General features: G+C 37.7%; 1 protein-coding gene across 6 annotated transcripts in view; it reads right to left on the reverse strand.

Annotated features, from left to right (window-relative positions):
* Ogdh (oxoglutarate dehydrogenase Nc73EF) overlaps nucleotides 1-16,086 on the reverse strand; it is a 134,285-nt gene that overhangs the window by 81,318 nt on the left and 36,881 nt on the right. For all 6 annotated transcript variants that reach the window (XM_083134424.1, XM_083134421.1, XM_083134423.1 and 3 more), the window contains exon 3: nucleotides 6,182-6,391. In XM_083134424.1, coding sequence (XP_082990550.1) covers nucleotides 6,182-6,391 — 210 coding nt within the window. The remainder of the gene's footprint in view (nucleotides 1-6,181; nucleotides 6,392-16,086) is intronic.

The following is a 16,086-nucleotide window of genomic DNA, read 5'->3' on the forward strand; positions in this document are numbered from 1 at the left end:
CTGCCTTTGACGTTCATTTTTTTAGGAACACTGGACCAAAGGAAAGGATTGTGACCATTACCAACCCAATCTTTGTAACGGTAGTTACTTCTTCAATCTTTCCAGCTTAACCCTTTGCACCAATAAGGTAACTGTAAATGGAGAAAGATTCAGTTTCCAACCTTTTTAAAAGTTCTACATTTCCCCAATTGGAGAGAAAACTATATTCATAAATTCATTCTTGGGAGTTTAGTATACATCAACATGTTTTACATTATTTTATATTAATTTTGGTAGCCACTGCTACAATTCTCGTTGGAATTTGTTGTTGTTGTTGCTTGGCGCATTTCTCTTGTTTTTTCATAAATCGCCGCTAGGTGTGCTGCTGTCGCCTGAATGTCTGCATATATGTCCTCTGCTGTTCAACGGCGTTAATTGCTGCAGTAACGGAAGTCAGGCATGGTGTACCTGACCGCTATCTATGTTCAGTTCATGGTTGTAGTGGATGATGGCATGTGTTTGATTTTTGTGTCTATGAGAGTGTGTGCTTTGTACTTGACATGTACTTTCTCAATTTCATGGTTGTGGAATTGGATATGCTTGGCAAGTCCAGTGCTGGGTTGGGCAGCTTTTGCATTTGATAGGTGCTGCTGAATTCTCTCACTGATGGGCCTGGTGTATCTGTCGACGTAATGAGCCTTGCACTCGCATTCAGCATCATAGACGTCTGGATTGTTGAGGGTGGAGAGGAAGTACCGCTTATGTTTGTTTAGTTGGTCAGCTATTTTGGAGATTGGTTTGTGCGCTATTTGGATGTTGTAGGGGCGGTTGGTTGTGGTGGGATGGTAGGGAAAGGCAAACCACTTGGGTTTGCTACTGGGATCTGGTTGCGATGGTGGAGCGGGTTGTGTTGATGGTGCAGGTTGTCCAACTTAAATTTCAGCTTTGCTGCACCATGTGGAGAGTTGACATTCAGTATATCCATGTTTTAGTGCCGGTTCCATGATGGTTGCTATCTCGTCCCTCAGGTCTTTTTCTCTGGAACAGTAGGAGAAGGCTCTTCGAAAGAAGTTTAGCCATACGTTGGCCTTTTGCTTGGGTGGATAGTTGGAAAGTGCATGGATATATTGGTTGCCTGCATCTGGTTTTCTGAAAACTGTGGTTGTGAATTTGTTGCCCCCGCGGCTGATAGTGAGGTCCAAAAAATTGACTATGCCTTGTTTTTCATGTTCTATGGTGAATTTTAGTCTGGGGTGGATGCTATCTAGTTTTTCCAACAACAGGTTGATCTCTTCTGTTTTTTTGTATATGACTATGGTGTCATCAGCGTATCGTCCATATTTGATGAATTTGAGTTCCAGAGTTTGGAGTAATCTTTTTTCAGCCAAATGCATTACTATAGCTGACCAACTAAACAAACATAAATGATGAATCCTCAACAATCCAGGCGTCTATGATGCTGAATGCGAGTGCAAGGCTCGTTACATCGACAGATCCATCAGGCCCATCAGTGAGAGAATTCAGCAGCACCTATCAAATGCAAAAGCTGCCCAACCCAGCACCGGACTTGCCAAGCATATTCAATTCCACAACCATGAAATTGAGAAAGTACATGTCAAATACAAAGCACACACTCTCATAGACACAAAAATCAAACACATGCCATCATGCACTACAACCATGAACTGAACATAGATAGTGGTCAGGTTCACCACGCCTGACTTCCGTTACTGCAGCAATTAACACTGGTGAACAGCAGACGACATATACACAGACATGCAGGCGACAGCAGCACACCTAGTGGTGATTTAGGAAAAAACAAGATAAACGTGCCAAGCAACACCACAACGAATTCCAACGAGGATGGTGACAGTGGCTACCAAAATTAATAGAAAATAATGTAAAACAGCTTCGTGGAAAACGTGAGTACCTTACTTATCTATTACCGCGTCTCTCATTCCCATAGTATGAAAGGATGGCTAGTTCAGCATCTTGCCTCTCCCCACCCTCCCCCCTATTAAACAGGAAAGGAAGCGGTTGGTGAAGGTGGGTGTTTTTCCCGTTATCTTAAAGCATTTTCTTGAGGCTCATGGAAGATTCGGTTCAGCCCTTTTCTTTTTTACCTTCGTGTCTTCATCACTCCCTCACATGCATGTCGCTGGGCAATGCAACCATATCGAGAAGGCTGACTGTTGACAGACGAGAAGAAGGAAAAGACGTGGTCACACTTTCGACTGTCAACCCTGGCATGCACTATGGTTACGGCAGAATGAGGGATGGGGTAAAGTTGCCTATTCACGGCAAAAAGCATACAATGCTTTTTCATTCTTCAGGGTGGCTACTCTAGGACCATGATAAAATTCAAGTATAATTCCCGGTTTTCAAGGTGAATTTTACAAAAATTACAAACAGATGTTCTCTATATTTCAACCTTTATTACCGCCACTCAACACCCACACACGCAAATATAGAAACAATATAAAGGGTCTGTGTGATTCAAATGTATCCAAAAATTCTAATTCAATTTAATTAAACGGTATATTTAAAACACTTAATTTGATGTCCGTAGTTTACATTTATCATTTCACATACCCAGACTTGAGATACATCTAGAAACACAAGTCAAAAATGTTATGGAATACTCTAACCTGCGAAAAATTGTTGTGTAAGAATTTCAAACTCGAATCTACCTAGTCATCTTTAAGATATCTTGCAATAATCTTCAGTCTGTCAGATAGATTGTTCTGCAAAGGACACTAACAAAGTAAACAGATCGAGATAATTCTGTTTTATTTTTCGCACAGCATTCTTTTCCTTCCTCAATAAAAATTAAAACTAAACTGTCAAAAACTCGCCTCAGTCCTCATTTATAAATATGTATATATTCAATACGATTTGGATTAATAAAAGTTGCAATTTTTCACGTCTATGGAGAAAAATTCAAGCAAATTCACACATAATTCCCGGAGCCAATCCCGGTGAGTAGCCACCCTGTTCTACTCATGCTTTTTAACAGGTGCAAGACAGATACTAGAAGTTACACCCTGCCAGTTATATGCTTACAAAAATAACACAGTTCCAGACAAAAGAACAACAAACATCTGAATACATTCACAGACACACACACCTCCAAGAAAAAGTAAAACATTTATACCAAATACCACACTGTATAGCAGAGAATTTACCCAAGTCATTCACTCAGCTTCCCTAATTAAAATTAAAAAAAGCATAGATGCTGCACTACAAATTCATGGAAGAACACATTAAAGATTTTATTGGATCCTTACGAAATGGCACTATTTCATGAGTGGCACCATTAAACGCAAGTTGTAAAGATATCTTACAAATATTTTTTTTTTAAAATACCTGTATCATCAGAAAAAATTGTTAAAATGAATAATAGTAAATTAAGAAACAATAATAAGAGCACTGAAAAATAAAAATAAACAAATGACTAAGTACACTAACTACAGTGTGTTCGGAAAATAATACAACCTCATGAAGAGATACAAGATTAATAAGAAGTGTTACATCCCCACCACTGTAAATGATGAATCATGCTTGCAAACACTATATGCCACGTTTCCATGGATATCTTGATCTCACAGCATTGCCTTAAGATGTTGAATTGTATGAGGATCTTCGAGATATCCCTAAGGAAAAAAATGTAAGGGGTTACGTCTGGAGATAGGACCAGCCGCAAATGCTTTGAAATTAGTCGTTAATGTCTCATATTTACATAAGGTTGCATTACTTTATGAACAGACTGTATTTAAATATTATGAATAATGTATACAATAAGAATTATGAATATAAAACCAGGTGTATGCCTGATTCATAAATCATTCCTTACTTACTATACCTCTTTATATTTTTCTATCATAAGTTCTAATATTCAAAATGCTTATTATCCAGGCTAGTTTTTAATCGCATGGTTACCCCACTGAATAAAATATCCGTACACTATGTGTACATTTATACACAAAAATAAATAATAAAATTCTTAGAATTCTGCACATCACTGCACCATGCATGGACCTTTAAAAAACGCATCACCAAAATATCTCAAAAAGGGACAATTATGCTCAAGTTGTCAAATTATTTCTTTAAGATGCATGTGTAAATAATAGACAATTATGAAAGATGAGCTATACTGTAGAAGACAATGGAAAGAAAATAAACTGGAGTTTTGAGTTGTAACTCTGGTTCATAAATGACGTGTGGTCATTTTATTTCTGTTCCCAGTTTCTGCAGTCCTAACAAAAAATCAAAATAAACAACAAAAAATAGTGTGTACAGCAAACGGTGCATGAAGGACTAGCATATTTCAAAGTTTTCTTCAGAAAAATTACAGTTGTGTAAAAACTGCAAGGCTGTTGTATTTCATAACTTAAGTCGTGCTTTTGCATTATTCTTTGCACTACTTTAGCACACCACGTAGTCCTTCAAGCATTTTATTTATATTGCACTTCTGCTTTCGCCCTTTTAAGGCACATTTAACAGTATGAATAAACAAATGTGTGTATTTATTTAATAAATAACTTAAATCACGTATGCTTTAACTCACTATTCAAACATGTAGAAGCAAATACTACATCAGCATTCTACAAAGTGTTCACAATTAATATATTTGAATTATTTCTTTCTGATTATTATTACTATTTAATGGATGACAATAATAATGATAAGTGAACAAAACATTGATTTTTTTTATTAATATTGCCATAAAATTTTGGGTAAATATGTACTTCATTCAATTAAATTTTAAAAAAATATTGTAGTTATCCGATAAAGTAATCAAACACAAATTTAGAACAAAACTTTGGCAAACTGCTACATCACGATTGAAATAAAACATTTCTGTCTGAATTTTTTTTAGTACATTCAAATGATCACGTAATGGTATTGACATGAATTTCTAGGGAGAATCAACAGGAATGAGGTACTGAGATCTTTCTCCAATAAATTAAACATGCAATTAAATAAAAAATGTAATTTCTTATCTACTGAGGGACATGCTTGTGAATTATTAAAACATTTAAGTGAATTGTTGTTTGTAAGATGACAACCTGGTATCAAGACATTTTCAAAGAAAGATGAATATTTGCAAATATATATTAATAATTAAAAATGTGTAAATGATTTCATGGGAAATAGCAGAAGAGCAACAAAAGATATTGATGTGTAAAAAGTGAAATTTAAACAAACTACCTTGTAGTAGTATAAACATTGGGTCTTCTTCAGGATACATTAAAAAATTATTCAACTAAAATCACATGGTATAAAAAAGTTGAAATGATCTAGTTACAAAGGTAAACAGGTAAAACCTTTTTTTAGATAATTTTAATATTTTAATACCATGTGATTTCAGCTGAAATATTTTCTATTGCTTCCTGAAGAAGATGCAATGTTTATTTGTTCAAACACTGAACGACCACAAAACACATGACTAAAAGGTAGTTTGTTTAAATTTAATTTATAACAAAGGCACGGCCATGAAATTAGGCAGAAGTTTGCGCTGTTGCCAAGTCTGAGCACAATCCCATGGGTTCGGAGGATAAAGAGAATGAAAGATCTCGTTGTAGAGTCTTTGTAATCTATGCGATATGGACTGACAGTATATGCACGAAAGGTCAGGGATGACACAAAAGTGTCCCGGAGAGAGGTCAGTCTGACACTCGAACTAGGCAACGCAGCCCGGTTGATGTTGCCACACAGTGCACGGGGAACCAGCAACTTTTGTCCCGCTCCCGCATTGCTTTTCCCATATGTGGCACCAGCGCAATTCTGTCCAGCCACCTATTTTCTTGGCCATGCATTTAGCGATTTCAATGTAGTAGAATGGATGATTGTGAATGAAGAAATGTCTCAGGAAATTTAAACTCACTTCGAACAACTGTTCTCGTGTTACCAGCCAGGTTAAATCAGCGTTCGCAACCAACCTTTAGAGAGAAATGTATTCGCTTTGAACATTAGATGCTAACATCGATTTAACCTGTCTCGTAGCTCAAAAACACTTGTTCGATTCACTTCACCAGGAAATACAGAACCCCTACTTTGATCACACTTGTCAAAAGATTTTTGTCTGCATTATCATGTGTAAGGGAAAACAGGTCATTTACTCCATCCTGCAAGGATCTGGTGAACTTACCATGCAAGATCTACCCTCTGCGCTAAGCATTTGTAAATACAGCCCTCCTACCTGGTAAGATCGAATGATTGCCTGCACAGCCAAATGGTCATCTATCAGCTTGTCATCCACGGTCCCGAGAGCTGCACCCCCACCAAGGTACGGAACGACGGATGAAATAGGAACCTGGTTTCTCTGCTGCAGGGCAAGTGAAGGTGGGGGTTGGTATGCCTGGCCTGGTGATGCCCCTGCTGATGTACTTCGGAAAAATGCATCCCATGACTGCAAGTAAAGAGCATGCAGGATTTAGAAAAAAAATGCATTTTTCACTCTTAAGCTCAAATAATTAAATTCATCTACAGATACTGTAAACCAAGATGATAAATACAGATAAACTCAAATAGTAATACAAAAAATGGCTGTACATTCTTGATTTGAAAAAAAAATGTTAAAGCACATTTACACAATACAGCAAATAATTCAAATTTCATTATGAAATGGATTCTTTTAAAAACTCTCTCTAAGCTTCAAAATTCTAATAAATTACAGTTTGTAATTTAATTTTGAGTTCCACTTTTTGTTATAAGTTCACTTAATACACAGATCATCTAATCGGGACTGGACCTACAGTTTAAAGTGGGATAAAAACTAGGTACCAGTGGTATCGGTATCAGAAAGTATCGGTTAGAATTCATACACCGATACCGGCCGATACTTTTCCAGCATTTTGGTCTTTCACGGGATCCACAAAAATGCCATGCAACACTTTCGTGGAGTCAGGGTGGCCACTCTAGGACCATGATAAAATTCAAGTATAATTCCCGGTTTTCAAAGGCGAACTTTCCAAAAATTCAGGGTATAAGCATATGTTTCCTTCTATTTCAACTTAACATATTACCACCTCTCACACCACCCACACACATACACACACAAACATATTAACAATATAAAGGGTTTGTGTAATGCCAACGTATCCAAATATTCTAATTCAATTGAATTAAACTGTGTACATATTTAAAATATTTAATTTACATTTGCCACAAATGCACTCAAAATACATATACAAACAAGTCACAAATGTTACGGGATATACTAATCTACGAAAAACTGCATACCTTTTCCTTCCTCAATAAAAATTAAAGCTAAATCATGGAAAAAACTTACCTCAAGGCATTTATAAATATGTATAAATTCAATGGGTATTGAATTAATAAAAGTTGAATTTTTCACGTCTATGGAGAAAAATTCACGCAAAACTCCCGGAGACAATAATTCTCATAGAATTCCTGGAATTCCCAGCGGGTAGCCACCCTGGGAGTCTAATTATCCTTGAAGTTCCGCAAAATTCAAACTATATTTTTATTTTGCATGACAAACTGGAATTTGTGATTACATAACTAACATTTAACATTCTGATGTAATTCTTGAATATTCTAAAGCACATTTCTTGGTAAATTGATGCATATAATCAGAGAAGAATATGATCAACATTTTGAACAACTCTTAATTATTGACATTTTCGAGTATGGACATCAGTATCAGCTCAACCTTATTAAAAACCACCATGTGCTTCAACCTGTTATCAATGGGACCCTTTCATTACAAGGTGACGACGATAGATTGATCGGGATTGGGCTTACAGTTTAAAGTGGAATCCAAACCACTGTGCTTGCACCAGCGAGGCAACCTGGTACCTCTTGAATACAATGCAGCAGGGTAATGACTACACCATCAGGGAAATATGCAAAAAAATTACAGAATCCTTGGAGACAGTGTGTTTAAGTACAGTAAAACGTTGTTAATTTGGACCCCAATAAGCCAGACAGGCAAAGGGCCAAAAAAAAGCAGAATGCAAGGCTTTAAATGTGGCTAGAAGTCAACAAGAGAACTTCCCAGAGAAAAGGCAGTCAACCACTGATGAAATTCTGTTTCCCGCAGATTTTGTACTGTACTGTATAGTGTATTTAGGCATATGCCCTTTAAATACACCATAATAAACATGTTTAGTTGCTATAAACGGAGTTTTAATGCACTTTCTACTGTTCTTTTAGGTTATTTAAGTTAATCCGGACTTTCGTTAAACCGGTCAACTTATCCCCCCCATAGTCTGGATTAACAAGGTTTTACTGTATTAGTCTCTTTAATTTTATTGCATATTGCTCTTGATCAATGACATTCATCCTTGTATTTGTCTTGCATTTGTATCTTGTTGCATGTGTTTAAATTAAGCTGCATTGATTTAAATCAAGATTTAGTATATGGGCATGTATTCTGATTAGGTTGTTTTTTTTGTGCAATTTTACAAACTATAACTAAAGAAAGGTTGTTCAATATTATTTTCCCCACCTCTGAGTAGGGCACGAAGTCTCATTGTTCCCTGCTAAGGGAGCGAAAGGTCAATTATATCTAAAAGTCCAAGAAACTTCACAACTTAATACCCTGGTTTACATTTGCCTTATCAACACACATGACAACACACTATCTTGCCTATGGCAGTTTACAAACAGGAACATTATCTTACATTCACATGTGGCATTATATGGATAAGTTCTTACTTTTAATCTTATCTCAGTTGCACAAATGACATCACTCAGACAGTAAAATGTGAATAAGTCAACATGTTACAACAAGTGTTGATTTCTTACCATGCTCAAGATGACCTGGTATCAAGGGAGAGGGGGATTCCTTAGTTTGTACTTCAACTCAGGTTGAGGACTTCATTATCTGCAAGTTATGAGCAAGATTTACCAAGGGCTTGATATTGTGCAGTGTTACTAGAGTTACCAGACATCTGGTTTTCCCAGAGGAATTTAAAAAATATCATAAATGTCCTTCATTTTGATTGATTGATTTGTTGTTTTAAGTCCACTTTATGCACAGTAAGGCTAATCGGGACTGGACCTACAGTTTAAAGTGGGATCCGAACCACTTGTGCCTCCACTGGGAATTGATTACAAGGCGACAACGCTACCACTGCGCCATCGGGGAGGCCTCCTACATTTTGAGTGTCACATAATATTAATTAGGAAAATACATGTTTTAGTTACACAAAGAGAAATCAAGCGTGTTACAAGTCTATGGACTGCACACTCAAACTCAGTAGTGCAATTTGATTTGATTCAGTCACTGCCCCAAAATAAAATTAAAGTTTCTGCTATAATAAAAATGGAAGCAGATAATGAACAAAGTTTTGTGGCCACATTCTGATGATGTCACTGTTCAGTGCCTGATCAGAATTTCTGATTTATGATGGAACAAGGTGTTTCCCATTCTTATTCAATATTTTGATTATAAAGCAGAGGCTGTAGAGAACAAAGTTTTTGAACTGAAAATTACCCTAGATGAAACTTCTGGAACCATTTCAAGTTACGGTAATTGCTGAATAATTGTTTGCAATTCCAGGTCATAATGAGAGAGTATTTTCAATACCATCAGCACAACGAAGTCATGAGAGAAATATTTCTTTTCAAAAAGTCTGTAAAAAAGTATGGTACTGGGGTTCAGTATAATTTCAAAGAATTTGACTCTTCAGTCTCTCACAAATTTTGACTAAACTTGAAATTTTGATAAAAGCTGGCTCCTCTGAGAAGTACGAGTTAAAACACGTGTAGTGAGAAGTGTATTGTTTAGTATTGATTACAAGTTTGAAAATTTTGCATTTAAGAATTTATTAAGAAATCATATTTTTTAAAATCTGCAAAGTGTTAAGCTTTACATTACATGTTCTGGAAATGTGTATTATTTATTGTGAATGTTAAAGTGTCCTAAATTTTGGGACATGATGTCCTAGTTTTCCCTTATAATGATCTGGCAACCCTAACCCTAACTAACCAGTCACTGGGGGAGGGGCAGTATGTCAGGTGTTCTGCCAAATGCCAGAAAAAATGAAAGCTTAAATTAATAATTTACATATTTCACCAAATTCTTCCAGCATATTTTAATATATTCAGGGGTGTAGTAGAGGGTATAAGGTGGTATACACCATATACTCTCTGGTTAACCATTCTCGATAGCGTATACCTTCCATCAACTTTCATTTTGTTCATATTTATTATTCCACAATAGTTAGCGTCGTATACCCTCTGAAAATTTTGGGACTATAGCACTGACTATATTGACATTAATTTTGAGTAGCTGCTTCTATTTGCGTTATAATGAACTGTATTCTGTAAATATAGTGTTGCAGTTAAGAGGCTCTCGCATAGCCAATGGTTAGCACTCTCACCTTTGGTGTAAGCGGTCCTGGGTTCGATTCCCAATAGTTAAAAAAAATCAGTGTTGACCCAGCATCGTGAGGACAATTAGAGAGCTGCTTGAAAACAAGATATAGCAGAATCTGGTCTCTGAAGCCAGAAAACAGCGGAGACGGGACTCTATATGCACTGACCACGCGTCACCCAACGAAAAGTCGGTTGGCAGGCCTTACCTCTCAAAGGGGTGTTTCATCACAGACTTAATTTTTTTAAGATTAGAACATCAAATAACTGAATAATCTTTAACAGAACTGCACAGATACAAATTATTTCAATTCATATCTTCACATCCTGGAAAACAGGCCACTATTACTTTTGCTGCTGGGTGTACATTCAATGTCAAAGAGAATAGTACACAAAATGTCCAACTCTATTTTGCTACTATTTCTAAATTTTGTTACTTTTTAAGGAATGGAATTTTACTTAGGCTTGTTCTTTGTTAAAATGACAATTTTCTTTTGGTTCTTGAATCTTACATTGCTGAAAACAATCACCAAACAACATACTGATGGACAATTTCCCTACTACTATCTTTGCCTCTGGCTGTATAAATTAACCTTGCAAAGTTACCCATTGTAATTCATGATTTGAGTGGACCAGTGTTGCCATAACATTGAGCACAATGTCACTTTCAAAGAGCCAAAAATATTCATTTATGCGATTATAAATATTTATCAAGAATTATTATTGCTATTAGTGGTGGTAGTACTTCTCTTAGGTGTAGAAAATATTAATTCACAGCCCTGGCATAGAGTAAGAGGAGTGAGGGGGGGGGCAGGGGAAGTAAATTGTCCTTGCCCTGCCCCAGTTTTCGCACCTTGCCCCCCATTTTAGGAACCCAATTGCCCTCACTGATGCACAGAAATATCTGGATTCAGTAGCAACTGCTCCCCACGCCCCCCTAATCGAAGCCACTGTCTGGATTGGTTGAATGGATGAAAACAAAATATGTAAAATACGAAAATTCATTAACATTTTCTTGGTACTAGCTGTTAATAGGCTTGGGTGAGTGGGTGATAAATTACATAACAAAAGGGAGTATTTTTCCCCACTCCTATGATCTTGAATTTAATATGTGAGCATCGAATTTCACTTTTTCCCTTTCCCCTTAAATTCTGCATTTATTTTCCCGTCACGAGGGAAATTTCCCTCCATGCTGTAACAGACTGAACTGTGTCGTGCCAGTGTGCTCCTGACGTAAGACCAATCAACTACTCAAGTTCCGATTGATGCAAAATATTTATATACGTCACACTTGTTCGTCCAGTACTGGAATACTGCAGTCCCATATGAAATCCACAGTACAAGACATGGCAAGAGGAAGTGGAGAGCGTTTAAAGGCAGTTTGTGAAATGGCTGTGCTTGAAGGTGAACACTGAATATCACAAAAATAACTAACTATACATCCTTATGCAAGCATTTCGGTCTCGAAACTTTGTTCAACAGAAGAGTCGTCAGTGATGTAATTTTCTTACAGAAATTGATTAATCATGTCTATGAGTGTTCTGCACTGTTAGAAAGCATAAACTTTAATGTAGGCCGACACAGTGCAAGAAACCGAAAATTATTCTACACGGAGAAGTCAAGGGTCAACACGCATAGGTTTTCACCTGCAGTGCGCATGCAGGACACGGTAAATGAACTATTAAAATCTGTAGACTTCGAAATGTTCACAGACTCACGTAGTGTGCTGAAAAATAGATAATCACAACAATAAGTTCATAAATTGATGGATAGACGTTTACATTTTCACTTTTTCTTCTAGTTATTTATTCACAGTGTATTATGTTCAACATAATTGGGAAATGTATCTATCCTGTGCTGAACAAATAAATAACAATAATAATGCAAACCAAACAATTACTGTCAGTTGTTTTCCTGGAACTATGCAGGTATAAGAATCACGGAGAAAAATGATTATAGTTTCCGGCCGATTACTCAGTTCTTAAGTGCAATCTTGCTATAATACAATGTTCCTAACGACTACAAACCAACTGATAAGAGGCAGCCGGATGAACACTGTTGACAGGTCTTGCGTAAAGAATGAAGCAACTCTTCAAGGTCACGGGTACAACACTACAAATTGCACGGCAGAAGCTGTTTGGCGGAAATCCAGCCATGAAAAATGTCATATCCTCACGAAAACGTCAAGGAGATAAAAGCCATGTAGAACTCTTAGGTTGATATTAACAGACGTAAGATGGGATATATTGGAAATACAATATTAATGATGAAAAAAACGAAAAAATATAGCATTTATCAAACCAAACGTACAATAACCGAAGGTAGTATAAAGGAAGCAAATATCGAAAACTGAAATACAAAATCACTAAAAACCCCAAGTGAAAATAAAATACTTTCAATCAGATCAGACAAAATATGTAAATAACCATAATATCGATTTTCGACACGAGACAGAAATGGAGATCGGGATGGGCATTTGCACCTAGAAACTGAGATGAGGATGGGCATTTGAACCTAGAAACTGAGATGAGGATGGGCATTTGCACCTAGAAATGGAGACCGAGATGGGCATTTGCACCCAGAAACTAGAACGGGATGGGCATTTGCACATAGAAACGAGAACGGGATGGGCATTTGCAACTAGAAACGGAGATCGGGATGGGCATACATAGAAACGAGAACGGGATGGGCATTTGCACATAGAAACGGAGATGAGGATGGGCATTTGCACCCAGAAACGGAGATGAGGATGGGCATTTGCACCTAGAAACGGAGATCGGGATGGGCATTTGCACCTAGAAACGGAGATCGGGATGGGCATTTGCACCTAGAAACGAAGGGGGATGGGCATGTGCACCTACAAACGGAGATGAGGATGGGCATTTGCACCTAGAAACTGAGATGAGGATGGGCATTTGCACCTAGAAACTGAGATGAGGATGGGCATTTACACCTAGAAATGGAGACCGAGATGGGCATTTGCACCTAGATACGAGACCGAGATGGGCATTTGCACCCAGAAACGGAGATCGGGATGGGCATTTGCACCTAGAAACGGAGATGAGGATGGGCATTTGAACCTAGAAACTGAGATGAGGATGGGCATTTGCACCTAGAAATGGAGACCGAGATGGGCATTTGCACCTAGAAACGAGACCGAGATGGGCATTTGCACCCAGAAACTAGAACGGGATGGGCATTTGCACATAGAAACGAGACCGAGATGGGCATTTGCACCCAGAAACGAGAACGGGATGGGCATTTGCACCCAGAAACGAGAACGGGATGGGCATTTGCACATAGAAACGAGAACGGGATGGGCATTTGCACATAGAAACGAGAACGGGATGGACATTTGCACCTAGAAACGGAGATCGGGATGGGCATTTTCACCTAGAAAAGGAAATGAGGATGGGCATTTGAACCTAGAAACAGAGATGGGCATTTTTACCTAGAAACGGAGATGAGGATGGGCATTTGCACCTAGAAACTGAGATGAGGATGGGCATTTGCACCTAGAAACGGAGACCAAGATGGGCATGTGCACCTAGAAATGGAGACCGAGATGGGCATTTGCACCTAGAAACGAGGCAGAGATGGGTATTTGAACCTAGACTATTTAGGCTCACTTTATGCTCAAATATGAAATTTCGTAGCGAAAAATGCAGGCTTGAACCAGGACTCGAATTCGGATCTCTGGCATACAGTGCCATTGCTCTATCAACTGAGCCAACGAGCCATCCCTTGTTTCGCTTCCGCTGTTTTTACCTGTTTCGCTTCCGCTGTTTTTACCTATGTTCAATTGTTTCTGTCAAAGCTTATTGTATTTCGAGTCCTGGTCGAGTACAATTTGCGCTGAAATTTCCATGCACTTACGTTAAAACTCGGATTCGAACCAGTGTGCAATTTACCTCTACGTAAATCAAACCTGGGCCCCACTGATTACAATACGATAGCTTCATTCAGTTGCTCTACCGACTGGGTCATTATTAGACCTCAGATTTTTAGGTTCTGTAAAGTGTGCTTTTAGGTTCCTAAAATAGGATCTAAAAATTCTAAAATAGGTTCGAAAAATCCCAAAATAGGTCTTAAAAACCTTAAGTTAGGCTCGCAAAATCCTGAAGTAGGTTCAAAAAACTTAAAATAGTTCAAAATTCCTGAAAAATGTTGATTAGGTATAGTCACTGGGAAATGAAAATGAAAATGGGACACTTATATCCTGAAATAAGCACTATCTTGCATAACGTTATGTGTGTTGCCTAACCCTAAGGCGATGGCAGAACTTACCATTGGAAATTTCCTATTAAAATCCACTCTTCGCCTTATAGTTAGGCAACAATCTTTTTTCATGTTATCCACAGTCAAACTACGCAATTTTGTCTGTGAGGATCATCTTATATGCTGAAAATATCTTTCAACAAAAACATAGTCAATGGTACAAACTTCAATGCTGAAATGTTAGTTTGGAAGGCGTGAATGCCACAAAGTACCGAAGTGACGCGAAAGTGAAAAAGACCACACATATCAGAAGTTTGCACTTTTTACTGTACAGGTAACAGTGGCACCAGACATTTTGCTTTGTTTAGAGCTTTGAAAAATCACCATGGACTTGGAGGAAGGAAATCGACAGAGAGTACGTTTCAAACACGTTCGTCATTGACTTTTTTCGTGCTCAAACAAAGCAAATTCCTGTGACATAAAAATCCTGTAAAACGTTAAAAAACACAAAAACCTAAAAAAAAGGCTTGATTTAGGCGCATAAACCTAAAATGGGTTCTAACAAGCAAAATAGTTTTTTTAGACACTATAAAACGTCATCAGTTGTTCCGTTTTTTAACGAAACGCTAATATAACTTATTATTTCTTACATACCTGTAATGGAAAAAATAGGTTAAAAACCTAAAATCCGACGTCTAGTCATCATTAATGAAACTAACCACAACTAGGGTTTAAAAAAGTAACGCGCAATTCAACACCATATCTGTTTTGCTTGCATCATTTTGCATTTTTTAAAAAAAAAATTGTCCTGCTTTACTAACCAAAGGTACTTAAGCGCATCCTGCTATGTTGACTTTGAGCCGACAAGATCCGGCCAGACAGCGAAAACATCCTGGCTCATATTAACTTCTGAACCTCATTGAGCTTTCTTTCAAGTTCAAAATACAAATCAGTGCCAAAGGTCACACGTGGCAGGCCTACAGCCACCAATGCTTTTTTTTTCTATATTTACACTCCACATTTGTTTATGTGGACTTCGATCGGTGAAGTTAAAATGCGGACGCAGACCCACAATCGCACATCGATTAGAAAATTCCTGGGAATTTCTCTGATCTAATAGATTCTCCCAACTCTCTTATTGAATTCCTCAAGGTCTGTCCGCCATGAGAAGGCGATGTATGGGAATTTCCTCCATGTTTATGAAGCCTCACGCTGTCCGAAAGGCAGAAGACCGCACTTAAAGCGGACATCTTCGAGTGTGGTCTCGCAGTTCAGTCTTGAAGTCTAAGACGAAAGCATTTCTTTTAGAACTTTTTCTTAGCATTTACGCCATGACCAAAAAAGCTACCGTTTAAAGTGAAAAATCTTATGGCATTTCAGATGCCATGGCATGGTATTTCTCGCATAACCAATGAGAAGCGACCGCTATGTCACGGGTGCAGTTGTAATGGCGGCCGCGTAAGATGTAAAGAATGTATCACTTCGCATTTTAAAAAGCCGATAACTATTCAATCGGGAGGAATAACGTTTTCTATAAAACGG

This window comes from Lepisma saccharinum, chromosome 13, assembly GCF_977018435.1.
Source record: "Lepisma saccharinum chromosome 13, izLepSacc3.1, whole genome shotgun sequence".
NCBI lineage: Eukaryota > Metazoa > Arthropoda > Insecta > Zygentoma > Lepismatidae > Lepisma > Lepisma saccharinum.